The sequence below is a fragment of the Phyllobates terribilis genome, unplaced genomic scaffold (assembly GCF_046119375.1).
Source record: "Phyllobates terribilis strain yellow unplaced genomic scaffold, ASM4611937v1 Scaffold_3__8_contigs__length_932513732, whole genome shotgun sequence".
NCBI classification, from domain to species: Eukaryota; Metazoa; Chordata; class Amphibia; order Anura; family Dendrobatidae; genus Phyllobates; species Phyllobates terribilis.
Genome location: NW_027362763.1, coordinates 136,495,160 through 136,522,282, shown reverse-complemented (window position 1 = coordinate 136,522,282; position 27,123 = coordinate 136,495,160). Strand labels below are relative to the sequence as shown.

General features: G+C 44.7%; 1 protein-coding gene across 5 annotated transcripts in view; it reads left to right on the top strand.

The window, feature by feature from the left end:
- LPIN1 (lipin 1) overlaps positions 1-27,123 on the top strand; it is a 119,851-nt gene that overhangs the window by 22,611 nt on the left and 70,117 nt on the right. For 4 of the 5 annotated variants that reach the window (XM_073674146.1, XM_073674145.1, XM_073674143.1 and 1 more), the window contains 4 exons: positions 1,282-1,482; positions 6,384-6,479; positions 11,237-11,553; positions 24,899-25,018. In XM_073674146.1, the coding sequence (XP_073530247.1) occupies positions 1,291-1,482; positions 6,384-6,479; positions 11,237-11,553; positions 24,899-25,018 (725 nt within the window). In that variant the 5' untranslated portion in view covers positions 1,282-1,290. Of the gene's footprint in view, positions 1-1,281; positions 1,483-5,507; positions 5,592-6,383; positions 6,480-11,236; positions 11,554-24,898; positions 25,019-27,123 lie in introns of those variants that run through there. The other variant, XM_073674148.1, reaches the window with a different exon arrangement.

Here is a 27,123-nt window from a genome sequence, read left to right as displayed (position 1 = left end):
TGCTTTTACTGTCCATATAGTATACGTATAATACATCATATATTCAGCACATGCAGAACCTAAGAAGCTGAAGTGTAAAACATTTCAAGGGTTATTTCCATTTTAGCAAGTTCTTACATATCCTCTAAATAGAGATAACATGTTAATCACTTGGCGTCCCAGTCCGACCACTGGGACCCAATTGGTACGGGCTCTGGAACTCTGCATTTGGCTACCTCCGCAGGCCATACACAGTGCACAGAGCGGCACATGCGTGGCCACCGCTCCTTTCTAACAGCACATTTCAGAGCCCCGCTCACGAGATTGCTTGGTCCACCAAGTGATCAGCATTGATAAGTGATAACTTGCAGAGTTATAGGAGTAAATCTTTAACACTTGACGGAAAAAAACTACTCTTGGACTTGGTGGTAAATGTCTTTTTCAGTCTGTAGTGTGAGAAGCTGTAAAGTTGGCCACGCAGTTTTTTTTTGCATGGCTGAAAAGTCCGATTCAGACTTGCGTGCCAACCTTCATGTCTCGGGCAAGCTGTGACAGATGCTGGAGGACCAATATCTATTGAAAAGTTGATCTGCTTTGTTGGATTTCTTTCATCCGTTGTCTGGTGCTGTCATTGATAAGTCATTTATGCTCAATAATAGGTCTGTGTCCCAACAATAAAAGTCCTGACCGCGCCTAAGATCACAACAAAGATTGATCATTTTGTCTGAATTCTCGTTTTATCCCATGGCTTTGTAAGACAACAGCCTTCACAGATTAACTCTGGATGACCACACTTTCAGAAAATGGCCATCTGATATCTCTAGTGTATGGCCAGCTTAAAGGGTTGTCCAGTGAAAGCAAGTTATCCACAGGATAGGTGAGAACTTGTTGATCGGTGGTGTCAGAGCATTGGGACCTGCCCTGATCATCAGAATGGAACAAGATACTACAGTACATTATAAGTAGAACATGGAGATCTTCAGCTAAAAAGAAGAGCCAGGAAGGTTGAGGATGTTTATATTTAGCATGAGGAACAAGGCCGCCTGGGAATGTGCCTTCTCCTCGTCAACACTTGGATCCCTGAGGAGCTTTTCATCCAACGCCTTACATTACACAAGGAAGTCACTGTGGGAATTCTGTCTTGAAGCTGTATATAATCTGACATTAGAAATGGGGCTCCTACAGCTCTCCTGATGTCTGGACAAGCTGGAATTTGTAGTTCAGTCAGTACTATATGAAATCTGAATTATTACATTTTTTTTCTCCTGATTTTCCCTATTTTTTTTCTCTTATTCTCCCCAGACTCAAACAATGAATTACGTGGGGCAGCTCGCTGGACAGGTATTTGTTACTGTGAAGGAGCTGTACCGAGGACTGAATCCGGCCACTTTGTCCGGCTGTATAGACGTCATTGTGGTTCGTCAGCCCAACGGCAATCTGCAATGTTCACCCTTCCACGTGCGCTTTGGAAAGATGGGAGTTCTGCGCTCCAGGGAGAAAGTGGTGAGTGATTTCAGCTTTCCGAATGTCTTGAATTCATGAAATAGCATTTAGGTATATAGGATAATTTCCACGTAGACACACTACGAGACCATTGGCAGGGCTGGCCATAGGGATCTGCCATCTCTGTGGTGCCGCAGGGCATTTTGGCTCGCACCACTGGATGGCCAGGATAACTTGAGGTTGCACCTGCGATATCACACCTCATGCTGAAACTGATAGCAAGGAGACCACAAAGGATGGAGCTGGAAAAATGAGTATTAGTATTAATAGTACACATGTGGGGTATTAGGCTTTTTAAATATATTCTCTTTTGTTATGCAAGAGAGATTTTCTCCCATAGAGCATTGACTGTAAGACTTCATATTGTTGGTCTCTTTAAGGAAAACCATGAGACCTTCTTCATGACTCAGTGCTCTTTCACACGTCCGTATCTCTGGTATGAGTGGTGACAGTTTCAACACGTACCGGAGACACTGACACACGTAGACACATTCAAATGAATGGGTCTGTGCACACCTCAGTGTGTTTCCACGGACCGTATGTCCGTGTGCTCCACAGTTAGCGCTGTTCCCAAGCGCCGGGTGCTGAACGCTGCCCTCATCATTGTTCCCTGCCGGCGCTGCAATCAGCACCAGCAGGGACAATGATGAGGGTAGTAGTGTCTGCTCCCGCAGTGTCCACCTATATAAATAAGAGTAAAATAAAAAATCCATATACTCACCTGTTCTGAGTGTCCCCCCGCTGTAATCCATGTGACCAATCAGCAGAGGAGCCTGGGAGAGTGACTCCTGCAGTGAGCGGCTCCGGAGCTGAGCTCAGTGAGAGACAGGACACCGCTCCTGAGCTCAGCAGGGATCCGGAGCCACTCTCTGCAGCGGCTCATTCTCCCCGGCTCCTCTGCTGATTGGTCGCTTGGAATACAGCGGGGGACATCTCCGGACAGGTGAGTATATGGATTTTTTATTTTATTCTTATTTTTACACAGGAACACTGCGTAGCAGACTACTACTACTCTCATCACTGTCGCTGCTGGTGCTGATCGCAGCGCTGGCAGGGAACCATAATGAGGGCAGCGTTCACCACCCGGCGCTTGGGAACAGCACTAACTGTAGCGCTGATTTCCAGGCGCCGGTACGTGTGATCCTGATGCGGCACACGGCTGCCACACGTGTGACACACTCGGGACACACTGGACATGGATATCTCCGGTACTGTTTTTTCCGGTACTGGAGATAAACGGACGTGTGAAACCGGCCTTGCACACTAAAATGGGCTTGTAGACCAACTAAGGTAGAAGTGGATCAAATTGTGTTACTGAGGGATGTAGAAGAACTCTGGTCTTGTACATAGAAGTAATACAAGAAAAAAGCACTTTAAATCAAGGGGGTTGTGTCACTATCTCCATTATAGTTTATTATGTAGAATACAGTATTGTAATCATTTTCAGTTTACACCTAATCCTTAAAGGGGTTCTCCAGTAATTAGAAAAAAAGTAAATAAAGAAAATGTCATTATAAATAAACTCGTATATTTAATTAGCAAATTAGACTGGTTTTGTCTAGGGAGGTAATCACTATAATACATTAAAATGGCAGTTGTGTTGTTACACTGAAAGGTACCTGTAATAGAATGTCAATAGGACAGGAGCCTGTGAGCATGTGCAGTAGAAGCTCTTAGCTCTCCCTTCATCAGTATAAGACCACGGCCCCACTATCAGTATTGGGTCAGTATTCGGTCAGTATTTTTTCTCAGGAGTGGGAGACAAAACCAGGTGAGGAACAATCAGAGAAAAGGTATAATAGAAACAAGTCACCAATTCTGCATTTATCACCCACTCCTGGTTTTGAGTCCCACTCCTGAAAAAAATACTGACCAAATTCTGACCAAACACTGATAGTGGGGCCGTGGCCTAAGGATCTGATTCCAATGGATAGTCTGCTCTAATACTGGAGATACCAGGTGTGCTAAGGTAAGATCCGGTCGCTCAAATTGCTGTCCACCATGTCTACCTGATCTAATCCTGGAGATACTAGGGGTGCTGAGGTAAGAAGAGTCTGCTCACACTCCTGTCCACCCCGTCTATCTGATCTAATACTGGAGATTCCAGTGATGCTGTGGTAAGAAGAGGCTGCTCACACTGCTGTCCACCCTATCTATCTGATCTCATACTAGAGATACTATGGGTGCTGAGGTAAGAAGAGGCTGCTCGCACTCCTGTCCACTCTGTCTTTCTATATGAGAGGTTGCATTGACCTGTAGATAGTTTGACAGTAGTTCTCTCCAGGTCACACAGTGGAGCTTCTTACTGCACATGCTCACAGGCTCCTGTCTTATTAATACTCTAGAACAGATTTCTGTCAGTGTAACAAGATGGCTGCCATTTTAATGTACTTCAGTGATTACATCTCTAGTCAAAATCAGTGCGATTTTTTTTATTTATTTTTTGTTATTACAAGTATTTAGGAACTTATGCATAATGACATTTTCATTAATTGTTTTTTCTCCTTCTTTATCCCTAAAACACAACGTTTACCATTAAGTTATTCACCTTTCCTAATCATGGTGCCCACTTATATTCACACTGATTACTGCTTTGTTGTCCATGAATGAAGGTCAGATCAAGTGGTCGAACATATGGTCACTTTCTCTTCTCTACAGAGGAACCGTAATTCGGTTTATTGCGCTGATGAACCTTTGTTTTTTACGTTCCTTCCTCTTTGCTTGGACCTGCGCTCAGATACCCGGCTTGCCACAGGTCTTGCATCCATCTAACTGTGACAGAGGGGTCTTGGTTAACTGTGGCTTATGCATTGGATGAGCGCCGCTATTATCCCACTCTACCCAATAGAAAAAACTGAAAATAACCACGCATGCTTTCACCATCTGACATTTATGGGCAACACTATAAATGCAGGGGGGGACACCATAAAAGGTGAATAACTTTGTAAATAAGCATTATTTGTAATAGGTGTAAATTGATAAAATGATTATAATACCACGATCTATGTCATTTGCTATAATGGTACTGATGGCCCACTCTCAAATGGTGAAACACTGGGTAAGACTGAAATGGAAAGAGATTCAGGAATGCTGGAGGACTGCGAACCTGACAGTAAGCAACCAATGCCAGGAAGCTGCAGCCAAAGGCACATAATGTGCAGTACCTGCTGAGAGCTTTACACTTATATAAATAACTAGTCAGGTCACACATAGATTATTGTGTGTAGTTTTGGGCACCTGCATAAAAGGAAAAAGTTGAAGTATGAAAAGTAGACCAGGCGAAAACCGCATGGGACACTACTATAGATGAAAAGGTAATGTATTAAAAAAATACCAAAAAATACAATTTGAATGAATGGCTATTTAACTTCTTTTCACTTACTGTATTGAATACTTTTGTGGGATAATCCCTTTAAGTTAAAAAATATGTGCAATTTATTTTTCTACTTAAATGCATGTTATTTGGGCAAAAACTATTTTGGCAACTGGGAAACATTAAAATTTTGCTGTGCTTTGGCTTTTACGGGCTCATTTTTTTTTTTTTTCTGCACATTGCTTGCTGCAAAATCGGATAACTGTGAATCCATCAGTGAGCTCAGTAAAACACAGATAAAGGAGTTACAATCTTCCGGTAAGAAGAAACTCATCAATGGATTCTCAATTAACTCATTTTACGAACGCAACGTGCAGGAAATTAAGGTTTGTAAAAGCCACAAGGTGCAAGATATTCAATTAAACCGAATTGGGACTATTCTTTTTAACCCCAAATACATGCAGTTGCGTAAAAGAAAAAAGTAAAACGTATATGTCTCTCCTTTAACATGACCCATCGAGGGAGAGTCAATAAGCCCTCATACACTTTAGCCAGTTGGCCAGTCTGTAAGAAAATCATTGGGTTTGTCCAACTTTAAAGGGTTTTCCTCCTCTGGTCCGGCGTAGGTTCTGCACGGCTGGTCCAATCTCAATGTTTTGACTGCAGTTGTGATATTTCATTGACAGCTCGTATCACCGCTGCAGCCAATCACTGAATTCGGTGACTTGTCCTGATGTAGCCAAAACACTGAGATGGGAGCAACAGTGGAGAGCAGGCGTTGGATCTGCTCTGTATGGTATGTTACATTTATAAAAGCATTTGGGGTCCACCTTTCTTAAAGTGGGAAAATCCTTTTAACCTAATGTGTATACGGGCCTTTAGACTGCAAGATACAGTTGGCCAATTCAGATTGGTTCCTTGGTTTGTATGGTGGGGTTTTTCAGCGCTCGATAATCTTGGAGGTGCCCTTAATCTCAAGACAGGTGCACTAGAAATCACACATTTCTCTGCAGTCTTACTATCTGTAGAGTCCAGTAATGGTGGCACACACAACTGTGCACACGTCCTATTCTTGGCCAGTGTAAAAGCTAAGGCTATATCCTGTTCTTACAACCCAAAATCAAAGATATAATCTTAGGCTTAGTGCACCATTACTGTCGCCTGGTGGTCGTCATCTCCAGCAAAGTGCGGAAAGGCTGGATGCAGTGAGCCCCAAGAGCACCAAGCTGGTGCAGACACATATGCTTATGGTTCCTTGTCTTCTACTAAAAGGACATTTCTGGTTTCTTGTATATACAGGCATATGAATCTACTTGTGCTAATGTCCAATTTCAGCATAAAGGTTGTACCAAGTTCAGAAGTTACCTCCTATCCATAGCATAGCCGAGCGTAGAGCTCTCTGAGAATGGTGCGATGGAGCACATGTTCCATCCAGACATGACTCTTCAGAGCCCTGTTCTCTGGATCGCTTGACTTGGACCTCAGTGATTGAGATGTTATCCCCACTCCTATTAATAGGGGGGGGTAACTTCTAAACTTTACACAAACACTTTACGCTCACTAATGAAAATATATTTTACTGTCCTAGGTTGATATTGAAATCAATGGAGAATGTGTGGACCTTCACATGAAACTTGGAGACAACGGAGAAGCTTTCTTCGTGGAGGAAACTGAGAATAATGAGGTAAATGAAGAACAAACAAGACTCTGATTATGCAGTACTTCTATTAACACATATGTATAAAAAGGTGACCAAAGGCCTAATTCTGAATGGCTCTTCGTGAGTGGTCCTCTGCATGGTCTAAGTCAATGGTCATTAATTTGTGGCTCCCAGCTGCAATTCCCAGCATGGTAGGGTATTTTGGGAATTGTAATTCTGCAATAGCTGGAGAACCAAAGATTCAAGGTTATAAGTGTAAAGGCCCTTATAAACACAAAATTTGGCTGAACCTAATGATTTTGGTGACACCTGAAGACCATTTGATGTAGTTTCCAGATTCTCTTACAGTTGGGTTGGTTAGTTTGAAATTTAACACACAACACTTTTGTTTTAAGCCATTTGTCAGCGGATTTTTCCCCTCTCCCCTTTGAAAACACACGAGTGCTCAGCCAAGCCAGAATTTACATGAATATGGGGGAGTCAGGAAAGATGGCTGACCACCGAATGAGCTCTCATCCATCGTCTAAACTTGCTTTAGGAAAGAAACACAACACTAAAGGAGTGTCTGTCTCTTATGATGAGAGGTGTCTGTCTTTTATGATGGTTGCCATCTACATCCTCTACACGGATGGTGTCAAACTCATTTTCACCAACGGCCACATCAACATTATGGTTGAGTTCAAAGGGCCACTTGTAATTGTAAGGGTTCATGCAGACGTCCCTGCAACATGGTATAAGCACTGACTGCAATGACAGACTGGCTATGGGCTATAAGACCTCTTTCTCTGGGTAGGAGAGCTGTCCCTTGGGTAGCGGGGCTAAGGGAACTGTCCCTTGGGTAGCGGGGCTAAGGGAGCTGTCCCTTGGGTAGCGGGGCTAAGGGAGCTGTCCCCTGGGTAGCGGGGCTAAGGGAGCTGTCCCCTGGGTAGCGGGGCTAAGGGAGCTGTCCCCTGGGTAGCGGGGCTAAGGGAGCTGTCCCCTGGGTAGCGGGGCTAAGGGAGCTGTCCCCTGGGTAGCGGGGCTAAGGGAGCTGTCCCCTGGGTAGCGGGGCTAAGGGAGCTGTCCCCTGGGTAGCGGGGCTAAGGGAGCTGTCCCCTGGGTAGCGGGGCTAAGGGAGCTGTCCCCTGGGTAGCGGGGCTAAGGGAGCTGTCCCCTGGGTAGCGGGGCTAAGGGAGCTGTCCCCTGGGTAGCGGGGCTATGGGAGCTGTCCCCTGGGTAGCCAGCTCCCTCTGCTAAGCACTGGCTGTGTCGACCTAGAACGCAGCCAGTACTTAGTAGAGGCAGTGGCGACAGCACAGGGGGCGGCTGCTATCTTGGATTTTGAGCTCCGGTGCACACTTCAACACTGCTCCGACCGGCTCTCCACTTTTCTTGTACGGATAGCAGGTCGGAGCAGTGTTGAAGTGTGTCCTGACCTCGCGGGCTGCATACAATGACATGATTCGGCTCGCGGTCCTTGAGGTTGACTCCTATGCTCTACACGAATGCTTCCAGGAATAAAGTATGACCCTAGAATTGGGTCCTTATTTATACTTCGTATTTCTGTACACCACTGTTAGCATCCTATGGAGAATCTTCAAAATAAAAATGGCACCTTCCTTAAAAGGAATCTGTCAACCGTTTTTGCCACCTAATCCGAATGCAGTATATTATAGGGACAGAGAACCTGATTCCAGCAATGTGTCAATTACTGGGCTACTTACTGTAGTTTTGATTTTATCTGCAACATGCAAAGCAGTGGTTTTATCAAAACTACAGCAAGCAGCCCAGTAAGTGACACATCACTGGAATCAGGGCCCCCCTCTACCTGTCACTACAGCACTACAGGTAGCATGGGCGGCACATAATTTACTGATTTCTTTGTTAGTAAGCAACAGATTAAATATCTACATGCGACTACATAGGAAATATGCACATGCCCTTTTCAGAGAGGACAAAAGAAGCGAATCACACAAAACCCCGGAGGTGCATTGCATGGCCTAAAAGTCTCCTTACGCCTATTTTGGCGCTCTTCACAAGGAGAAGCTTTCCTGCTTAGAAAATTACCCGGATAGAAACATATTAGTAACAATGGAAAGCGATGCATTTTTGAGAGAAATTCACTATAGTCGACCCAAAATCTAAACCGCACCAACTTTTGGTGACAGAAGATATTGCATCTATTACTTTTATTCTGTAGACGGCAGGTTCTCATACGGGTGGTCAATGGTCATGAACTCTTAGTGAGAAGATGTTTTTTGAACATACAAGGGGGGATGTGGAGGTAATAAAAAGGGCAGCAGTGGGTAAAATGTATTTTATTAGACTACAGACTTTTTTGGAATTGAGATAGGTTTTATGTTTAGTCTTTTGTAGGAGACCAAGTTCATTTCATTTCACATGATATGGCTGCTCTCGCGTATAATACCCACATCTATGGTTATGGCTTCTGAAAACCCCAATGGGTCCCCATGCTGGATGCTTCCACAGGGGAACATATACTTCCCCTGGCAGTAGCCAAAAATACTATGTGCTCTTAGCCTAAATAGTAGATGGCTTGGCCCGGCCACACCACAACAAAAATCAATTCTCCACTCTGGCTCTTGGAGGACATTTCCATACCAGGGACTTCGTCTGTGACCTCCATGTGCCAGAAGTTATTATTGTGAGTGGATTACAGATGTTTTCTTCTTATAGATTTCTGGCCTCTGAAGCTCCGTGCTGGGATAAAATAATAAACTCAGACTCTCCCTCTCCTGGTCCAGTGCCGGCTCTCCACCATTGTTCCGGTCTCTGTTTACTGGCCCATCCCCTTTGTCCAATGTGTCAGGAGAGCCGGTTTTAGATCACGGGCAGATCGGAGAAGGTCCGGGATGTTCTGTCCTGTGAGAAGGTGACATGGCAGAATTTCCTCGGACCCTATTCTTATGATGTCCCCCCGCTGTCTGACATTATACGGGACACCAGTGATCGGCATTCATGTAATGCCAGAGTGACAGGTTCGGCCATGGACAGACGCGGTCTTGTTTTCTCTTGGCTACTTTCACGATTCAGTCTGGAGCTGCTGGAGAATTTCTTGGCAGGAGCTGTGCAATTCTGACCTATAAGCGGCCTTGTTCTTGTTGTTCTCCTTCTATTAACCCGTTAAATGAATTACGCCAGATTAATGACTGGTCTGTTACTTCTAGTGGGGCTCGCCTTGCAGTCGTCTCCGGATCCCCTCTTAAGAAGGTCTATTAAATGCTTTCCTGTAAATGATCTCATTGACCTTGTAGTCACCTTGCAGTTCAGCTTTATATAGCCCGAGTGTCTTCTCCATCTGCGGTGTCGTGCTGCGACTAATAAAAGATCCTGTGTGATGCCAGGAATATCGCCTGTACACAGAGGTGCAGTGTCTCCATCTTGAACAATGCAACATCTGTAATAATCTCCCTCCCCAAATGTCACGTACCCTTTATGGTACCTCTCAACTGGAAACCCCCGAGCCCCAATACCCAATATGTAACCGCCCCCGGCTTCTCCATTTATAATACTAGTGGTCTGGTGCTGCTTTACCCCAGGGTAAGAGGCAAACTATGTGCCCCCTTTAGGCACCAACCCACAGGTACTAATGTATCCTCCTCGGCACCCCCTATAGTTATACTCTTAGGTATTGGGTGGGAGAATTTATTTATTTTTTTTTGTCTAGCAAGATGTAAATGGACCTGAGTCGTTATTTAAAGTTCTCAGTTTGTCTGATATTCCTATTTCTGATTTTACTATCTCGAAATAGAAACATTCTAAAAAAAATGCCCACGTTCCCCCTTGAAGAACAAGTTTATTGTGTAATGTCAACTGTGAATGCTTTAATAGTGTTGGTATTGTGCTCTGCCCGACAGTAGGGAGAGATAGAGTTAATGGTTAGGACTAGCCCAAAGTGGGAGGTGGTAAGGTGAAGGGACAGAGACAGTTTCCTGTCAGATAGGACCTAGTGTGCGTCTGAAGCAGACCTAAGGTCTGCACAGTAGAATGATAGAATGTTAGAGTTGGAGGGGACCTTCACGGTCCTCTGGTCCAACCCCCTGCTCAATGCAGGATTCACTAAACCATCTCAGACAGATGTCTGTCCAGCCTCTGTGTGAAGACTTCCATTGAAGGAGAACTCGCCAGGAAACAGTGCCGTGGGTGTCCCTGAATTGAAGAGAGACTGAGACGGTGACTAGCGTGAATTGAGTAAAGAGAGAATGAAAACCGACAGGAGGACGAAAGGATCGAACGGTGGTGGATCCTAGAAGAATACACCTAGCAGTGTGGCCCACAACAAGCCAAGTTGGGACAGAGTACCTGAGACAAAGAGAGTGCCCCGAACGGGAGTTCCAGAGCGTCAGTGACAGAGAAGTTAAGTACCAGCCAAACTGGCGACATAGTTCCCTTGAGGGGAAAGACGCGGAACCGCGAGTTGAGAATAGGACTCTTGTTAGCTGGACTGTAGTACTGAGCTGGGCTGTAGTGAAACAGTGGAAATAGTCAACGAACGAGTAACGAGGAAGGAATTGGAACTGTGTGGTAAAATGCTCCATATTGTGAAGAAACCGTTAATCAAGTTGTGTGCCCGCTACCTCCTGTACATGAGTCCCACCAAGTTATCGCTGAGTAAAAAGTTTATTTTTGACTGGTGGGTGCGGGTGTCCTACCGGCATCTCTGAGTGACGACATGAGCATTTCATGCAGGGAGACATGATGCACTTTTTGGTGTTCCTATAGAATCTTCTAGGAATATTATGTAATTAATAATATACTTAATTATTCCATTGTCCTCCCAGGAATACGTCCCGTCCCACCTGGCCACATCTCCGATCCTGCTGGACGGAGCTTCTCTTATGGAGGCGCAGTTGAAGAGGAACCCAATAGAATGGCCAAGAAGTTTGGATCCGTCCAGCTCGACCCAGGTCCCTGGCAACATGCACCTGACCCAGGGGGGCACAGACGGCAGCTCCGGTAAGAAGAGGCGGAAACGGAGGAGAAAATCAAAGCTGGATAACCTAAAGAGAGAAGATAATGGGGACACCACAGAAGATGAAGATATGTTTACCATAGAGATGAGCTCCGAGGAGGAGACTGAGCCACTTGAAACAGCCAGGTAGGATTCTATGCTTTTTTTTCTATGTTTGCAAACATTAAAAAACTTTAATTAAAATGGGAAAAAGTCCTAATCCCTTCAAAATGAGTTGGCACTTCTTTCCAGAAGGAAGAGGTCTGGAGTCGTGCCATCCTAGGATTACATGAGACCAGTACTCTCTTCACTGCGGGTGAACCTGATGCCTTGTAGTGTCCAAACTGCATGACTCTGAAAGACCCCACGATCCGCCCTCTTGACTATTTACAGGCAGGCATGTAACTGTATAAATGCATTTTCTTTTATACTAATAAGTCTTTTTTTCAGAGCGGAACATGTTTAATAATCCAGCAATATATAACAATATAAGATACTGTGTAGTGTACGCCAGATTGTGGCTCCTGCAAATAGCAGACTATCGTTCTATTTGTATCACCTCATTCAGAAATCCATTTTGTTTCTGCATAAGGAAATAATGGACCATTTGTCATTAGTTTGCTGGATCTGATTTTCATCGTGTATCTGTTTTTGCCATAAGTGTGGCTTACGTTTTTCTCATATGCAAAAAAAAATAATAATAATTTAATTTTTCCAAGTTCCTCCTTCCCATAAAAACAGGCATCTGTGTCTGTGTGCATTTTTTTTTCAAGGTCCCATTGATTTGAATATGCGAGTTACATCCGTAGCTTGGATGAAAAGCAAACAAGTTTTCTTTTTAAAAAGAAAAAAATAGGACATGTGAGCAGTTTCATAGACTATATCCCCTGGCATAGGAATGCATGTGATGGGTTTATATCGCTGATCAAACATGTCTAATCTGGCATCCCGGAATTATAACTTGCATCATGATGGAAGTTCTCAATGCTGGATTTTATGACCTGAGTTGTCCCACATTGCAGTCTAAGACTATGTTCACACGTTGCGTTTTTGCTGCGTTTTTTTTTATGCAAATTGAAAAACTGGCGCTTATTTGAAAATTGTAGCATTTCAATTCTTTCAGCGTTTTTGCAGTGTTTTTCACCCATAGAAAGCAATAAATGCAAAAATGCAGAAAAATGCAACAAACAGATGTGAAACCCACTTATTCTTGTGATTTTTTTTTTTTTCAAATTTAAACCAAAATGTCCTTACCTGAGCATGGATGTTAGTATTAGTACAGTTTAATTAAATTAGTGAAATGTGTAAAGTAAACTAAGCCAGACCATTTCAATGGCCAAAGTGAGAAGGTAAACAATGTCCTACCAACTCAATGCCCTACCAATTTGTGATAGTTAATAATGCCTGACCAACTTAATGCAATACGAACATGTAATAGTTAATAATGCCCGACCAACTCAATGCCCTACCAACGTGTGATAGTTAATAATGCCCGACCAACTCCATGCCCTACCAACGTGATAGTTAATAACGCCCGACCTACTCCATGCCCTACTAACGTGATAGTTAATAATGCCCGACTAACTCAATGCCCTACCAATGTGTTAGGTAAGCAATGACTGACCAGTTCAACTCCCCCCGCTGTTTTTACATTTGCAATTTTGTATTTTTTCATGAGCTCATATGAACTGTTTTTTTCAGAGAAGCCACTATTTTTTTCTAACATAAAAAACTTTTTACACTAAATAATTTGATGAAATTGCACCTTTTTTTCCAAAAATGTCTTATGGTGTCACAAAAGTCTTGTATTAGTGACCTAACACCTTGTATTGTTCGTGCTTGTGTGGTGGAAACAAAGCTGAACTTTGGGATCCTGAAAAATGCAGCAAACAAAACAGCAAAATGACAGCAAGAATATCAGCAAAAAAGCAAGCAAACCTGCTTTTTGTCTACTACTTTTTTACTGCCACAAAATCAGGTTTTGGGTTTCAAAAAAAAGCAACAAAAAAGCTACGTGTGAACATAGCCTTAGAAAAATGTTAGAAAAGATGGAAATAACATAACTGTCATGAATACATATTCACCAATAGTGTTAAAACCACTGGCGTAACGTAATATTGTGCACTTTCCCCGCAAGCCTCCAAAACAGCTCTGACTCGAGGCCTAGACTCTTCAAGATGCCCGATGGTGTCCTGTGGTATCTGGCGCCTAGACGTCAGCAGCAGATCCTCGAAATGCTTTGCTTTGCTCAGTGCGGCCTCCATGGATCGGACTTGTTCTTGCAGCGTATCCCACAGATGATTGATCCGAATGAGATCTGGGGATTCCTGAGACAAGTCCTCACCTTGACCTTTTCATCATGTTTCCCAAACCATTCTTGGACAGTTTTTTTTTTTTTGCAGTGAGACAGGCATTATCCAGACAGAGGGCATTGCCATTAGGGAACACTATTACCATGAAGGGGGCACTTGGTCTGTGCAATTTTAAGTAGTTGGTGCGTATTAAAGTAACAGCCACATGATGCCCGGACACAAGGTTTCCCAGCAGAACATGGCAGAACATGGCTTGACTTCTTCCCGTAGCGCCATCTCTTCCCCGGGTAAGCAATGCACACCCACTGGCCAACTACATAATATAACGGGAGCACGTGCTTCATCAGACCAAGCCGCCTTCTTCTGGTCCAGATTTCATGCTTGCCCATCCATTATCGGCAGTGGTAGACCGCGATCATCATGGGTACCCCCACCATTTTGCGGATGTGCAGCCCCATGTACAGCTTCTATAATGCTCGGTGTGTTGTGACTTTTTCTATCGTTGCCAGCAGTAACTTTTTCAGCAGTTTGTAATACAGGATCACTTCTTGGAGAATCGGGCCAGGTAGACAAGTTGTTTTGCCACAATCTGCAAGAATAAGTTCTCGGCAGCCATGACAGTCACGGGTCCACCAGTCGGACTTACATAGACCACGGTTGGTGTATACTAGTCACTGCGTGTCAGGAACACCTGCCATTGTGAAGACTCTCTTACTCACTCGTTTAGCCATCACAAAGTCATGACGTATCAGTTACTTTAGATCATTACGCTTGTTTTTGGCTTCCAACACAACTTCAGGATCTTATTTTGTTCACTTTCATGCCTAATATATCCCACCCCGTGATTGCCTCATGACAATGGCCCCTATCAGGCTTATTCACTTCAAGTGTTGATAGTCTTAATCTTATGTCTGTGTATCTAGGGGTATTTGTATGGGAGGAAACTGTGTTTCGGTGTATTAAACGGTGTCTGATGACCTCTAGTGGAATTAAGAGGTATTGCACATGATGTGGCTACATTGAGAAACATTGCACTAATTGTAATAAGAATATTTCTTCATATAACATAATCTATAGTTCTAAAAATGGGTAAAAGAAATGGTATATCGAAAATAAAAAGGCCATAATCACCCTATGCACAAAGGTGTAGCTGGGACCATAGAAGTACCTGTAACCAAATATCTTTAGAAAACATTTAAAGGGACTTTTCACATAAAAGACATAACGGTATATTGATTTGATAAACATAAATGTTGCATAGTCCCCATATGTTTACATAGTTCCCATATGAATGGATGCACATATATGGCTGATTCCATGCAGGAACCCAGGGCAGTTTATCATGTGTGGGCCACCCCATCACTGGACATGTTGAAAGGTATGGAGGATAATTTGAGGTCATTGATGAATACGCACGCACTATGGTATACAATTAGTTAACAATGATAAGGCATTTAGAAAGCAGTGGACCACTCATAATTCTTAGCACCATGAATAATAAGGGAATACGCTATGTAATATGGGACAATGCTACGTATAATAAGAGAGGACACTATGTAATAAGGGACAGCACTATACACAGTAAGAAAGGACTTTAGGTAATAGCCAGAGCTATACATAATGTAAGAGGTCCCGATGTAACAATGGATGGAGTTAAACTTTATAAGAGGACAGATTATATATCAATGGGCTACGCTATACATAATAAGAGAGGACACTAGTAATGGATGGCATTGTACATAATAAGGAAGGACACTGTAATAATGAATTGGGTTATAAATAATGGGTACACTATACAATAAGGAGCGGAGCTATCTATAATATAACCGGGGATGCGTGTCTCTGTCTGAAGCCTCGATAGACTGCGCATGCGTGACGCGCAGTCTGGCTCCAGACAGAAGCACGTATCCAACCGTTACAGGTAAGAGGAGTATATGGCGCCGGAGATCGCAGTATGTGTAGACACTGAACGCATACCGCGATCTCCGGCGCCATACTTAGATACTTACCTGACCGGGAGGAGCGTTGCCGCGGCGCCTCTCTCCGCTGGAGACGGGGGACGGAGTGAAGGCGTTGGATCGGCGCGTGCGCATTGCGCTATCCGGCGCCATTTTACTGAAGACACATTTACAGTGTGTCTTCAGCAAAATGGCGCCGGACAGCGCGGTGCTCTAGCGCCGCACTCCTCCCCCTTCCTCCGGCAGAAGAGGACGCAGCAGCGCTGGAGCACAGAGAAGAAAGGTAAGTATAACTGTTTATTTTTTTTGTATGTTTGTACAGTGTGAAAGGGATGAGGGGGCTACGCATAACAGGATTGTGGGGTGAGGGGACCATGCATATATCAGGATTGGGGGGTGAGGGGTACCACACATACCAGGATTGGGGGGTGAGGGGTACCACACATACCAGGATTGGGCGGTGAGGGGTACCACGCATAAAAGGATTGGGGGGTGAGGGGTACCACGCATACCAGGATTGGGGGGTGAGGGGTGCCACTCATACCAGGATTGGGGATGAGGGGTGCAACGCATGCCGGGATTGGGGATGAGGGGTGCCACGCATGCCGGGATTGGGGATGAGGGGTGCCACGCATGCCGCGATTGGGGATGAGGGATGGGGTGCCATGCATACCAGGATGAGGGATACCATACACACCAGGATAGGGATGAGGGATCAGGTACCATGCATACCAGGATGAGGGATACCATACACACCAGGATAAGGGTGAGGGGTGCCACGCATACCGGGATTGGGGGTGAGGGGTGCCACGCATACCGGGATTGGGAGTGAGGGATAGGGTGCCATGCATACCAGGATTGGGGAGTGAGGGGTACCACGCATACCAGGATTGGGGGGTGAGGGGACCATGCATACCAGGATTGAGGGTGAGGGGTGCCACGCATACCGGGATTGGGGATGAGGGGTGCCACGCATGCCGGGATTGGGGATGAGGGGTGCCACGCATGCCGGGATTGGGGATGGGGGGTGCCACGCATACCGGGATTGGGAATGAGGGATGGGGTGCCATGCATACCAGGATGAGGGATACCATACACACCAGGATAGGGATGAGGGATCGGGTACCATGCATACCAGGATGAGGGATACCATACACACCAGGATAAGGATGAGGGGTGCCACGCATACCGGGATTGGGGGTGAGGGGTGCCACGCATACCGGGATTGGGGGTGAGGGGTGCCACGCATACCGGGATTGGGAGTGAGGGATAGGGTGCCATGCATACCAGGATGAGGGATACCATACACACCAGAATAGGGATGAGGGGTGCCGCGTATACCAGGATTGGGGGTGAGGGGTGCTACACATACCAGGATTGGGGGTGAGGGGTGCTACGCATACCAGGATTGGGGGTGAGGGGTGCCACGCATACCAGGATTGGATGGTGGGGACAGGATGGGGGCAGGACAAATACAAGGAGGGGGGCAGCACATACCAGCATGGGAGACCGTATACCAATAAAAATACTCGCCACCCGGGCGTAGAACGGGTTCAATAGCTAGTTCATCATAAGAGAGGATACCATGTGAAAAGGGATAATCCTATACAATACATAATAGAGGACAGTGAAATAATGGACCGCATTATACATAATAAGAGCGGACACTGTGTAATAAGGGACAGTGCTATACATAATGAGGGAGGTTGTTTTAAAGACAAGACTGTTATTTCCATCCTCTCCCTGCAGACTGTAGTGCATACATACAGCTTAAATATTTACATCCAGTGTGTTACAGGTGACTTCTCATCTGATACCCGTTTACATTTGTCTCTTCTCCATCTGGTCAAACCTCCATGTCGACATTTTCCAGCCATGACTTTTCACTGCAGAGTTTTTGACACTGATCATTGTCTCACTGAAAATTACAAGGTCACATATTTGTATTTGCCTCTGGAATAAAAAAATGTCCCTTGCTGCGCCCCTGAATATAAATGTGCAGCATACACCCTTGATATAAAATTGCCGTTGTGCAAGCTCCATTGAAAATATAAAACAATAAACCCACCCAATAAAAAAGTATAAAATTACCTCATTACGCCCCAATTCATTACCCACTATCCTATGTCCTGTCTTCCCCCAAATTTAATCAGTCACAGTCCTCTGTGTTCTGTTCCCTGTAAATTTCCTCCCTGCTCTCTAGTGCCACCCCCCCCCATTGTGATCTGAAGTCATTGACATGTTGTGTTTTAAAAAAACAAACAAACAAGAAGAACGCACCACAGGTAAAAAAAAAATGCTAGGAAAAAAAGGTACCGTGTAATGACATTTTAGAAAACTAAAGAGAAATGGAAAACATACATGGATAAAAAGCATCAAATTCCTGTGTGAGCAAGCCCCTACTGACTATTGCAGACAGTGTAGCTGTGGGAAGCTGCAATCTCGGCTCCCTGCCCTGCGCTGTGCCAACAGTGAAAAGTTCAAGTACAATGGGAGCAATCTGGCCATGTCGCCCCTTCCCAGAGCTTCGGACCCCAGGGCAGCCGCCCAGATTGCCCTTATTATAACCCGTCCATGATTCTATAGCAATAACGTTGACCAATCAGCCACACTGAGGTTCCAAAATGTAAAAACCCTTCCATACGTGAACAAGATTTTTTTTTTCTGTTAGTTGTAATTACATACAATACACTGCACTATTCTGTCACAGGGCAATGGAAACTGGATGAAAAATGGCAAATCCATTGGTGAACAGAGCCTGACGATGATGGCTTTTTTTCCTCTTTTTTTTTTTTTGAGGCCCCATATGTAACTCTAGTTGCCTGCATCCCCCACTAGGGGGAGCATACTGCATAATAACTGTATAGTTGATAATAATAATTAGTATTATTATTATTCCCTTGGAAATGTGGAGCTTTTTTTTTCTTTTGTATTTTCCTCTCTACCTTTAAATATACGGTAGTTTCATAGGTTGAAAAAAAACCTCGGTCCATCATGTTCAACCTTTCTCAACCTATTATACGTTTTGTCACTAAATTATCTATAACCCACAATGTTATGTACTGAGGAAATCATCCAGCCCTTTTTTGAAAGCTGTTAGTGTCGGCCATCACTACCTCTTGTGGTCGCCATCCACAGTCTGACTGCTTTAACCGTAAAGAACCCTTTCCTATTTAGCTGCCGGAATCTCCTTTTTTTCCATCCATAATGAGCCATATTTTTTTATTTTTCTACCAATTAAGCGGTTACCAAGGCTTATTTATGTGACATGAGTTATTGATTTGAATTTTTAACATCTGTTTATCTAATATATATAATTGTCTTATCCCGTCTGTCTGTCCTTCTGTCCAGGAAATCCTGCGTCGCTGATTGGTCCGGCTGCGGCCAATCAGCGACGCGGGATTTCATAACAAGATGGCGGCCGTTAGCGGTTCATCTGCCGCAGGGAGGTCAGCGGCGATGCAGCCGGGAGATCACCCTCACCCTCAGACGCTCACCCCCTCACACTGTGCTAGCCGGTCATCTCCCTCACACGCTCACCCACTCACACTGTGCTAGCCGGTCATCTCCCGGCTGCTCGCAGCAGAAGTACCCCGACTGGCGGCCTCGCTCTCCGGGCCTCCAAAATTCATTAGGGGCCCCGGGGGGATACATTGGGGGGTAAATTTAAAGTAGTGCACAACCCATTTAAATACTGCTTCGCTGATTAGTCGCGCCCGGTCAGCCGCATACATATTCTAGAATACCCGATACTTTAGAATCGGGCCACCATCTAGTACAGAATAAGGGGCTCACATAGTCCTCCATACAGTATAATGGCCCCACATAGTCCTCCATACAGAATAATAGGCCTCACATAGTCCTCCATACAGTATAATGGGCTCCACATAGTTCTCCATAGAGTATTATGGGCTCTACACAGTCCTCCATACAGAATAATGGGCTCACATAGTCCTCCATACAGTATAATGGGCACCACAAATTCCTCCATACAGTATAATGGGCGCCACAAATTCCTCCATGCAGTATAATGGGCCCATAGTCCTCCATATAGAAAAATGAGTCTCACATAGTCCTCCAAAAAGAAAAATGGGGCCCACATAGTCCTCCATACAGTATAATGGCCCCACATAGTCCTCCATACAGAATAATGGGCCCCACATAGTCCTCCATACAGAATAATGGGCCCACATAGTGCTCCATACAGAATAATGGGCCCATATAGTGCTCCATACAGAATAATGGCCCCACATAGTGCTCCATACAGTATAATGGCCCCACATAGTGCTCCATACAGTATAATGGGCCCCACATAGTCCTCCATGCAGTAGAATGGGCCCCACTTAGTCCTCCATACAGAATAGTGGCCCCACATAGTCCTCCATACAGAATAATGGCCCCACATAGTCCTCCATACAGAATAATGGCCCCACATAGTCCTCCATACAGAATAATGTGCCCTACATAGTCCTCCATACAGAATAATGGGGTCCCACATAGTTCTCCATACAGTATAATGGGCCCCACATAGTTCTCCATACAGAATAATGAGCCCTACATAGTCCTCCATACAGTATAATGGGCCCCACATAGTTCTCCATACAGAATAATGAGCCCTACATAGTCCTCCATACAGTATTATGGGCCCCACATAGTCCTCCATACAGAATAATGGCCCCACATAGTCCTCCATACAGAATAATGTGCCCTACATAGTCCTCCATACAGAATAATGGGGTCCCACATAGTTCTCCATACAGTATAATGGGCCCCACATAGTTCTCCATACAGAATAATGGGCCTCACATAGTTCTCCATACAGTATAATGGGCCCCACATAGTTCTCCAAAGAGTATTAAGGGTCCAACACAGTCCTCCATACAGTGTAATGGGCGCCACAAATTCCTCCATCTAATATATATAATTGTCTTATCCCGTCTGTCTGTCCAGGAAATCCCGCGTCGCTGATTGGTCCGGCCGCGGCCAATCAGCGACGCGGGATTTCAGAACAAGATGGCGGCCGTTAGCGGCTCATCTTCCGCACTTAGGTCAGCGGCGATGCAGCCGGGAGATCACCCTCAGACGCTCACCCTCAGACGCTCACCCACTCACCCTGTGCTTGCCGGTCATCTCCCGGCTGCTCGCAGCAGAAGTACCCCGACCAGCGGCCTCGCTTCCCGGTCCTCCAAAATTCATTAGGGGCCCCGGGGGGATACATTGGGGGGTTAATTTAAAGTAGTGCACAACCCATTTAAATACTGCTTCACTGATTAGTCGCGCCCGGTCAGCCGCATACATATTCTAGAATACCTGATGCGTTAGAATCGGTCCACCATCTAGTTAATAATAATAATAATAATAATAATAATAATACTAATTTTTATTTATATAGCGCCAACATATTCCGCAGCACTTTACAATTAAGTGGGGACATGTACAAACAATAAATTCAATAAAAGGTAAGACAGTTTAAACCATTACATTAGGAGTGAGGTCCCTGCTCGCAAGCTACTCACTTACGTGGTAGCTTTGTTGTAGGGGTTAGTATGCTCATGCTGATACCAAATTTGGTTTGTCGCCATTCTAAAAGCGTGTTGTTTTTTTTTTGTTTTTTTTTTATTATTCTGTTTTTTTGGGGAGGAGGGGGTAAGTAAAGTAACCAAAGAACAGTGATTCTGCCTTTTTTTTTCTTTTTTTTTTCCTTCTATTTTCTGGGTTCACCGTATTGGATGGCTATGTCAATGCTTTATTATTTAAGACAATTATGCAAATAGCCATATTAACTATGTAACATTTTTATTTTTTACATTTTGCTGTTTACGTTTTTGGAAACGGGGGGGGGGGGGGGGGTCCTATTCAGTGATGGACAGTCTTCCATTTATGACTGTGCTTGCAGAAATGGCTGTCAGTTGCTGGGTCGGGTCGCTCACTGGACCCATATTTTATTCTTAGAGTTGGTGCTTGTATGTATATAAGTTGTACTGAATCTTTTCCATCAAGCCTATATATCAGTTGTCTCAGCTTCTCTATATCATGCTGTCCATCGATTGGACTGCATGAATAACGTGACGGTTTCCCTTTAAATTACATTCAGTATGCTCTCATGCTTCCCCTAGTGGTGGCTGTAGGTATATAGATTTTTATCATTTTATTATAACGCAAATATGCAAATTGTCTCCTGATAGGAAGAGGACCAGAACTCTAGCAGCAAACAGCAATCCAAAATGTCAATATTGACCATTTAACCATTCTTGCAATATGACTTAGGATAAAAACAAATCAGTTTGCAGACAGTGTTTCGGGGTGTTTCCCCCTCATCAGTGCAGAGTATGAGATCTGATTCTCGTCCTCTTCCTCTCTGAAGAGACAATTTGCATATTTAATTTCCCAGAGGAGCATGCATGGCTTATAAGTCTGCTCACTCTGACATAGCAGGCTTGGCTTTTCGCTCTCCACAAGGAGAACCGTTAGACCCCTATTCTATGGGATATCTCAAGAAATTCAGAAAACAAAGATCTGACCGCTGTGAACATGGATTAGAAATTTATCACCAAATGTTGGACTAAAGAAGGGGCAAGGAACTTTTTTTCTGCCAAGGACCATTGTTAGGCGTCGGGCTGTTGCTGGATTCGAAATGGGTCCAGAACCTTCTGTGGTCTCCCATTGCAGTCCAGCCGGGGCTGATGCTGCTCGACATCGTCAGCCCCAACGCCTAGCTGGTCCACGAGATGTACAGATTGTCTCTTGGGTATTTGTGCCTAGCAATGTTAAGCATAGGTTGCGGAGGGAGACAGGGCTGTTGGAGTCTAAGTCCAGGATTCTCGGTACTGAGCATGCCCGTGACCTGGCGGACCGTGATTGGTGGTTTGGCAACCACCTGACCCGGTGACCTGGCACCGCCTGATTGGTCCATGGGTGGCATCACCAATGGCGCGACGGTGGGCAGGGCTTAGTCTTTAAAAGGCCCACCTACAAACATGGCGGCGCGCTCTGATCTTTGAGCAGTGATGCTGATGTGTGGACGACTGTGTTCCACGTAGTTTCCATAGGCAGGTGTAGTGGAAATAGGCAGGCTAGTGGAAATGGGCAGGTAGCTTCGTCTAGCAGTCTGGCTCTGCCAACGGGGTCGCCTAACACCCGAGCAGCCTGCAGACGTCCTATCCACGGCTATCGCCTGTCAGCCACGTGGAGTAGTACCCTTCAGTCCGGTAGCACGCCGGCTGGAGGCACGTGTACCCGTCGGCGTAGTCACACACGCATCCTAGCGCCACCAGTGTAGTCCCTGTGTAGTTAACAGGGCTACAGCTACTTCCCCGGTCGCACATCTCCCGTGCAATTAACGGAGATAGAGCGAACTGCTATACCCGTTCCTGTGTGCTGTAACACGGAAGGGTTTATCAATTAAGTTGGTTGCTTTTCCTTTTCACCGGGAAAGTGTTCGGCAGCAGTCCACCAGGCTGCATCGCGGACCCCGGGGTCGGTTGTGTTCCATTATAATAAAGTTGTCTGCAACCACCCTCCTAACACCGTTTGGATATTTTTAACATAATTCGCAAGCTGCACAAAATTGTCCACTTAAAATTTATCCTACTATATTTGGTTAAACATTTAATTAACTCGCTCCTAACGTGATAGCTGAAGCTGCTTCTATAGATGATGTTGCGCAGTCAAATCTTTGCGATGTTTTGAAAAGAACTTGCAGCAGTAAGTCGTACCAAACACAAATATGCAGGCTCGGATTGGCCCACAGGAGAACAGGAGAATCCTCCGGTGGGCCACCACCCTTTTATATGAGCAGTACTTGGCACTATATACTTGTATCACTATGTACAGACAAACGAGCATCTTATTCATGTAACAATCTATCCAGTTATATAAATTTGTGATGGAGGATAATGTCTCATTTACATGTAGCTGAAAAGTGGGGCCCTGGCGATGGTTACTAGTGGGCCCTTGGCAACCCAGTCCGACAATGCAGATATTTGTTACACTGCAGGTCTTGTCAACATGTGAAATTCATCACTGCTCATGCAAAATTTTTAGAATCAAGCAATGTGAAGTCTGTAGTTTACACCACATAGGAGACACTGAGACTGCTGTATACGCATCATATAGGAGACACTGAGACTTCTATATATACATCACATACAGTGGCTGAAATAAGTATTGAACATGTCACTAATTTTCTAAGTAAATCTATTTCTAAAAGTGATATTGACATGAAATTCTAACCAAATATTACAAATTGTCTCTTCAGAGAGGAAGAGAACTAGAAATCTAGTCCCACCAATAAGAAGTCTCGCGCCGCCGAACCATATCTCACACTTTGCACTGACGAGGGGCAGTACCCGGAAACCCAGCTGCTGCCTTCATCATGGGGACGGGAGCGCAGAGCGTGCTAACTCTGTGCAGTAAGAACACCTGACACTTGCATTGGCCAGCGTCAGAACGTAATCTGTTCTTGCATGTGCCACAGCCTTCAGTACATAGTTACATAGTTAAATAGGTTGAAAAAAGACCTTGGTCCATCAAGTTCAAACTTCCTCCACCAATTGTAAAATGTTTCACTAATTTAACTATAACCCACAATGTTTTGTGTATTGAGGAAATCATCCAGCCCTTGTATAAAAGCTGTTATAGTGTCGGCCATCACTACCTCTTGTGGTCGGGCATTCTACATCTGACTGTAAAGAACCCTTTCATATTTAGCTGCCGGAATCGCCTTTCTTCCACCCATAATGAGTGCCACCCGGTTCTTAGTATGGTCTTTGGAAGGAATAAGTGCAAGTCCTTTGTACCGACCACACACATAGTAGTCAATGCTGCGTGCTCGCAATCTATGGATGAATTTAAAGGAATGGTCGGCTGGCGAATGGGGCCTGCCGCCCAAGCAATGCGATTTCTGAGAATCTGCTCAGGGATGGACAAAATGACATTGAGAACTGTTTATGGTCCCTGGGCTGGAGGGTCGCCACTCCTATAGAGGTGGGCAAAAATATTCTCCGGCCAGGTCAATTGTCCGTGGCCATTGGACCAAAGCCCTGTGAACGTCCTCCTACCTGCCGGCATCCTCTGTGCTACTTCTGGTTAGAAGGTCCAGTGTGACGCCATCGTATCGGTGTTATGCTCACCTGACATCGCGACAGATTCTCTAACAAACATTTAGCCTGCAATTTGTTTCCTTTTTGACGACATATTTAATTATTACATTTTCTTTTCTAGATCTTCAGTGCAGAACAGCTTTACTGACAGAGTCCATGAATTGAGCCAGGCACCGGGTGGACCCTTCTCTAAAGCCGACACTTACCGGCACTCTGACGGAGAGTGGACTCCAGGACAAAGGTTTGTGCATCACATTGCGATTATCAGACTGTTCATGAAGCAGAGAAAGCAAATGAGAGTAATTGAAGGATCAGACTACAGAGATTGTTTGTAGTCTGTCACTAGGGAGATACATAGCTCTGCATAGGAGCTGTAGACCAAAAACAGAATGCAGTGTTGCCTTATATTCAACATAGTCCTGCTCTTAGCTGTAATGTGGATGTGATTGCATCCAGTGTATGCATCCCTAGGAAAAATTAAAGAAAGTTTACTCAAAAAGATCCAAGTTGGCTGGCTGATGTCTGTTACGGCCCATATGCATCAGATTATTGACAGATACCATAGAAAACGCTATACTCTATTCACACCCCGAGCTGCAATCACTATTCATTTGATGGCCAGTTTTGCATGCTCTGGATCCATCCCGATTCTCATGCTCTATAATTTGCGATCCACTATTTTTCCACTGGCTGATTCTTCTTCATTAGCATTTCTGCCAGCACTTTTGGAGCTGGAACTTCCTTTCCCTAATTTCCCAGCATTCATTGCTCAGTTATTGTCCAGTGGCATGCCTGCTCTGTTATGACTGTATTCAGTTTGGCAGACAGGAGAGTAAGAGCAGAGAGACAGGAGGAAATTATATTGTGAAGAAATATATGGCTAGAAAAATGAATCCATACTTCTCATCGCCATTATGTAATTTTGTCAATATCTATAATGGCTTAGTTTTTTTAAAAATATATATTTTTATTAATTAATACTCATTAGCAGCTCATTTATTTTCCTGTTATCTGGCTCAGCATCTCTCTGCTGGAGAATGATTGTACTCAACAGCAGGCAGCGGACAGTCAGTCAGCAGGGGCAGCACTTGAGCCAGCGCCCCTTTGGAGTGATTATGTCAAAATTATGTTGTCTTTACCCCTAAAAATAATGTGATTTGCATATTGTCTATTTATCACACTATCTATCACATGAGATAACGTTGTCTGATAGTGGAGAGACTATTTAAACTGTGTCCGATCCTGCAGATATCGGCTCTCCATTATCTGTATATATTCTAATCGATAGAATAACTGCAGCATTTGCCACATTGCACATTGCACAATGCATGATGTATAAACTGTGAACCAGCCGGGGCTGATTAGGTGAGTGCGTAGTACTGATTTTTACATGCAGCTTTGTATGACTGGAGTATAAGACGAGCTGTAAATCAGAAATATATGTATGGTGTGAAGACCCGGGGTCTTCCGTGGGCGTAGTACTACTCAGACAACACAGGGTGAGGATAAAACAGCGTGGCAATACTGTATTGAACCACCAAACGGACAATAAACATATAGAACAGTCATAGCAAATACCCAAGATGATACAACATTACATAGTTTCACCCTTCCGCTGGCCCATCTGGGATAGAACAGATGTGACTTTGGGACTTCCAGGGCCAACTACCTCAACCAGTGGCTCCCCACTTCTGTCGGGCCCCCACAGAGAGAAGGTAGCTTACTAAGCTAGCAATCCATCGAGGTACAAGGCCAGGAGACCCGAGGGTCCCACCATGGCCTTTACGAGAGTTTCCATGGGGCCAGATGACCGACTGGTCCCAATCTGGCTTCTCTGAATGTCTCCATGGGTTCCAGGCGACTGGAGGGTCCCACCTGGATACCCCAAACAACATATCCTTGGGGCCAGGTGACTTCATCTTCCCAACCTGGTCTCCCCAAATGTATCCATGGGCTCTCTGATGGTCAGTGGAGCAAATCCATATCTTTCCAGTAAGAGCCATATACCCTTAGGCCGGAATCATGTAGAATCCAAATCTGTGTCTCTTTTGGATGGAGCCGCCATGCTATCTGTCTACTGTCCTGAAGGATCTCTCTCATTCTCCTTGTAAAGTCTTTCTGATTATCCTTGATTCTCTCCTTGCAGCACTACAGACATCCCTGTTTATATTTACATCTGGTTAAGGTCATCATTCACAGGTTGGGGGGAAATGGCAGCGCTCAGTCTCATTGTTTGAGCATTTAATGAATTTACATAGTTTGTCCTCCTGTCTTGTGAGCCAACAAGCCACAGGGTCCACACAAAGGTTAATCAACATATTTAGCAAACATTCATTGTTCCACTCT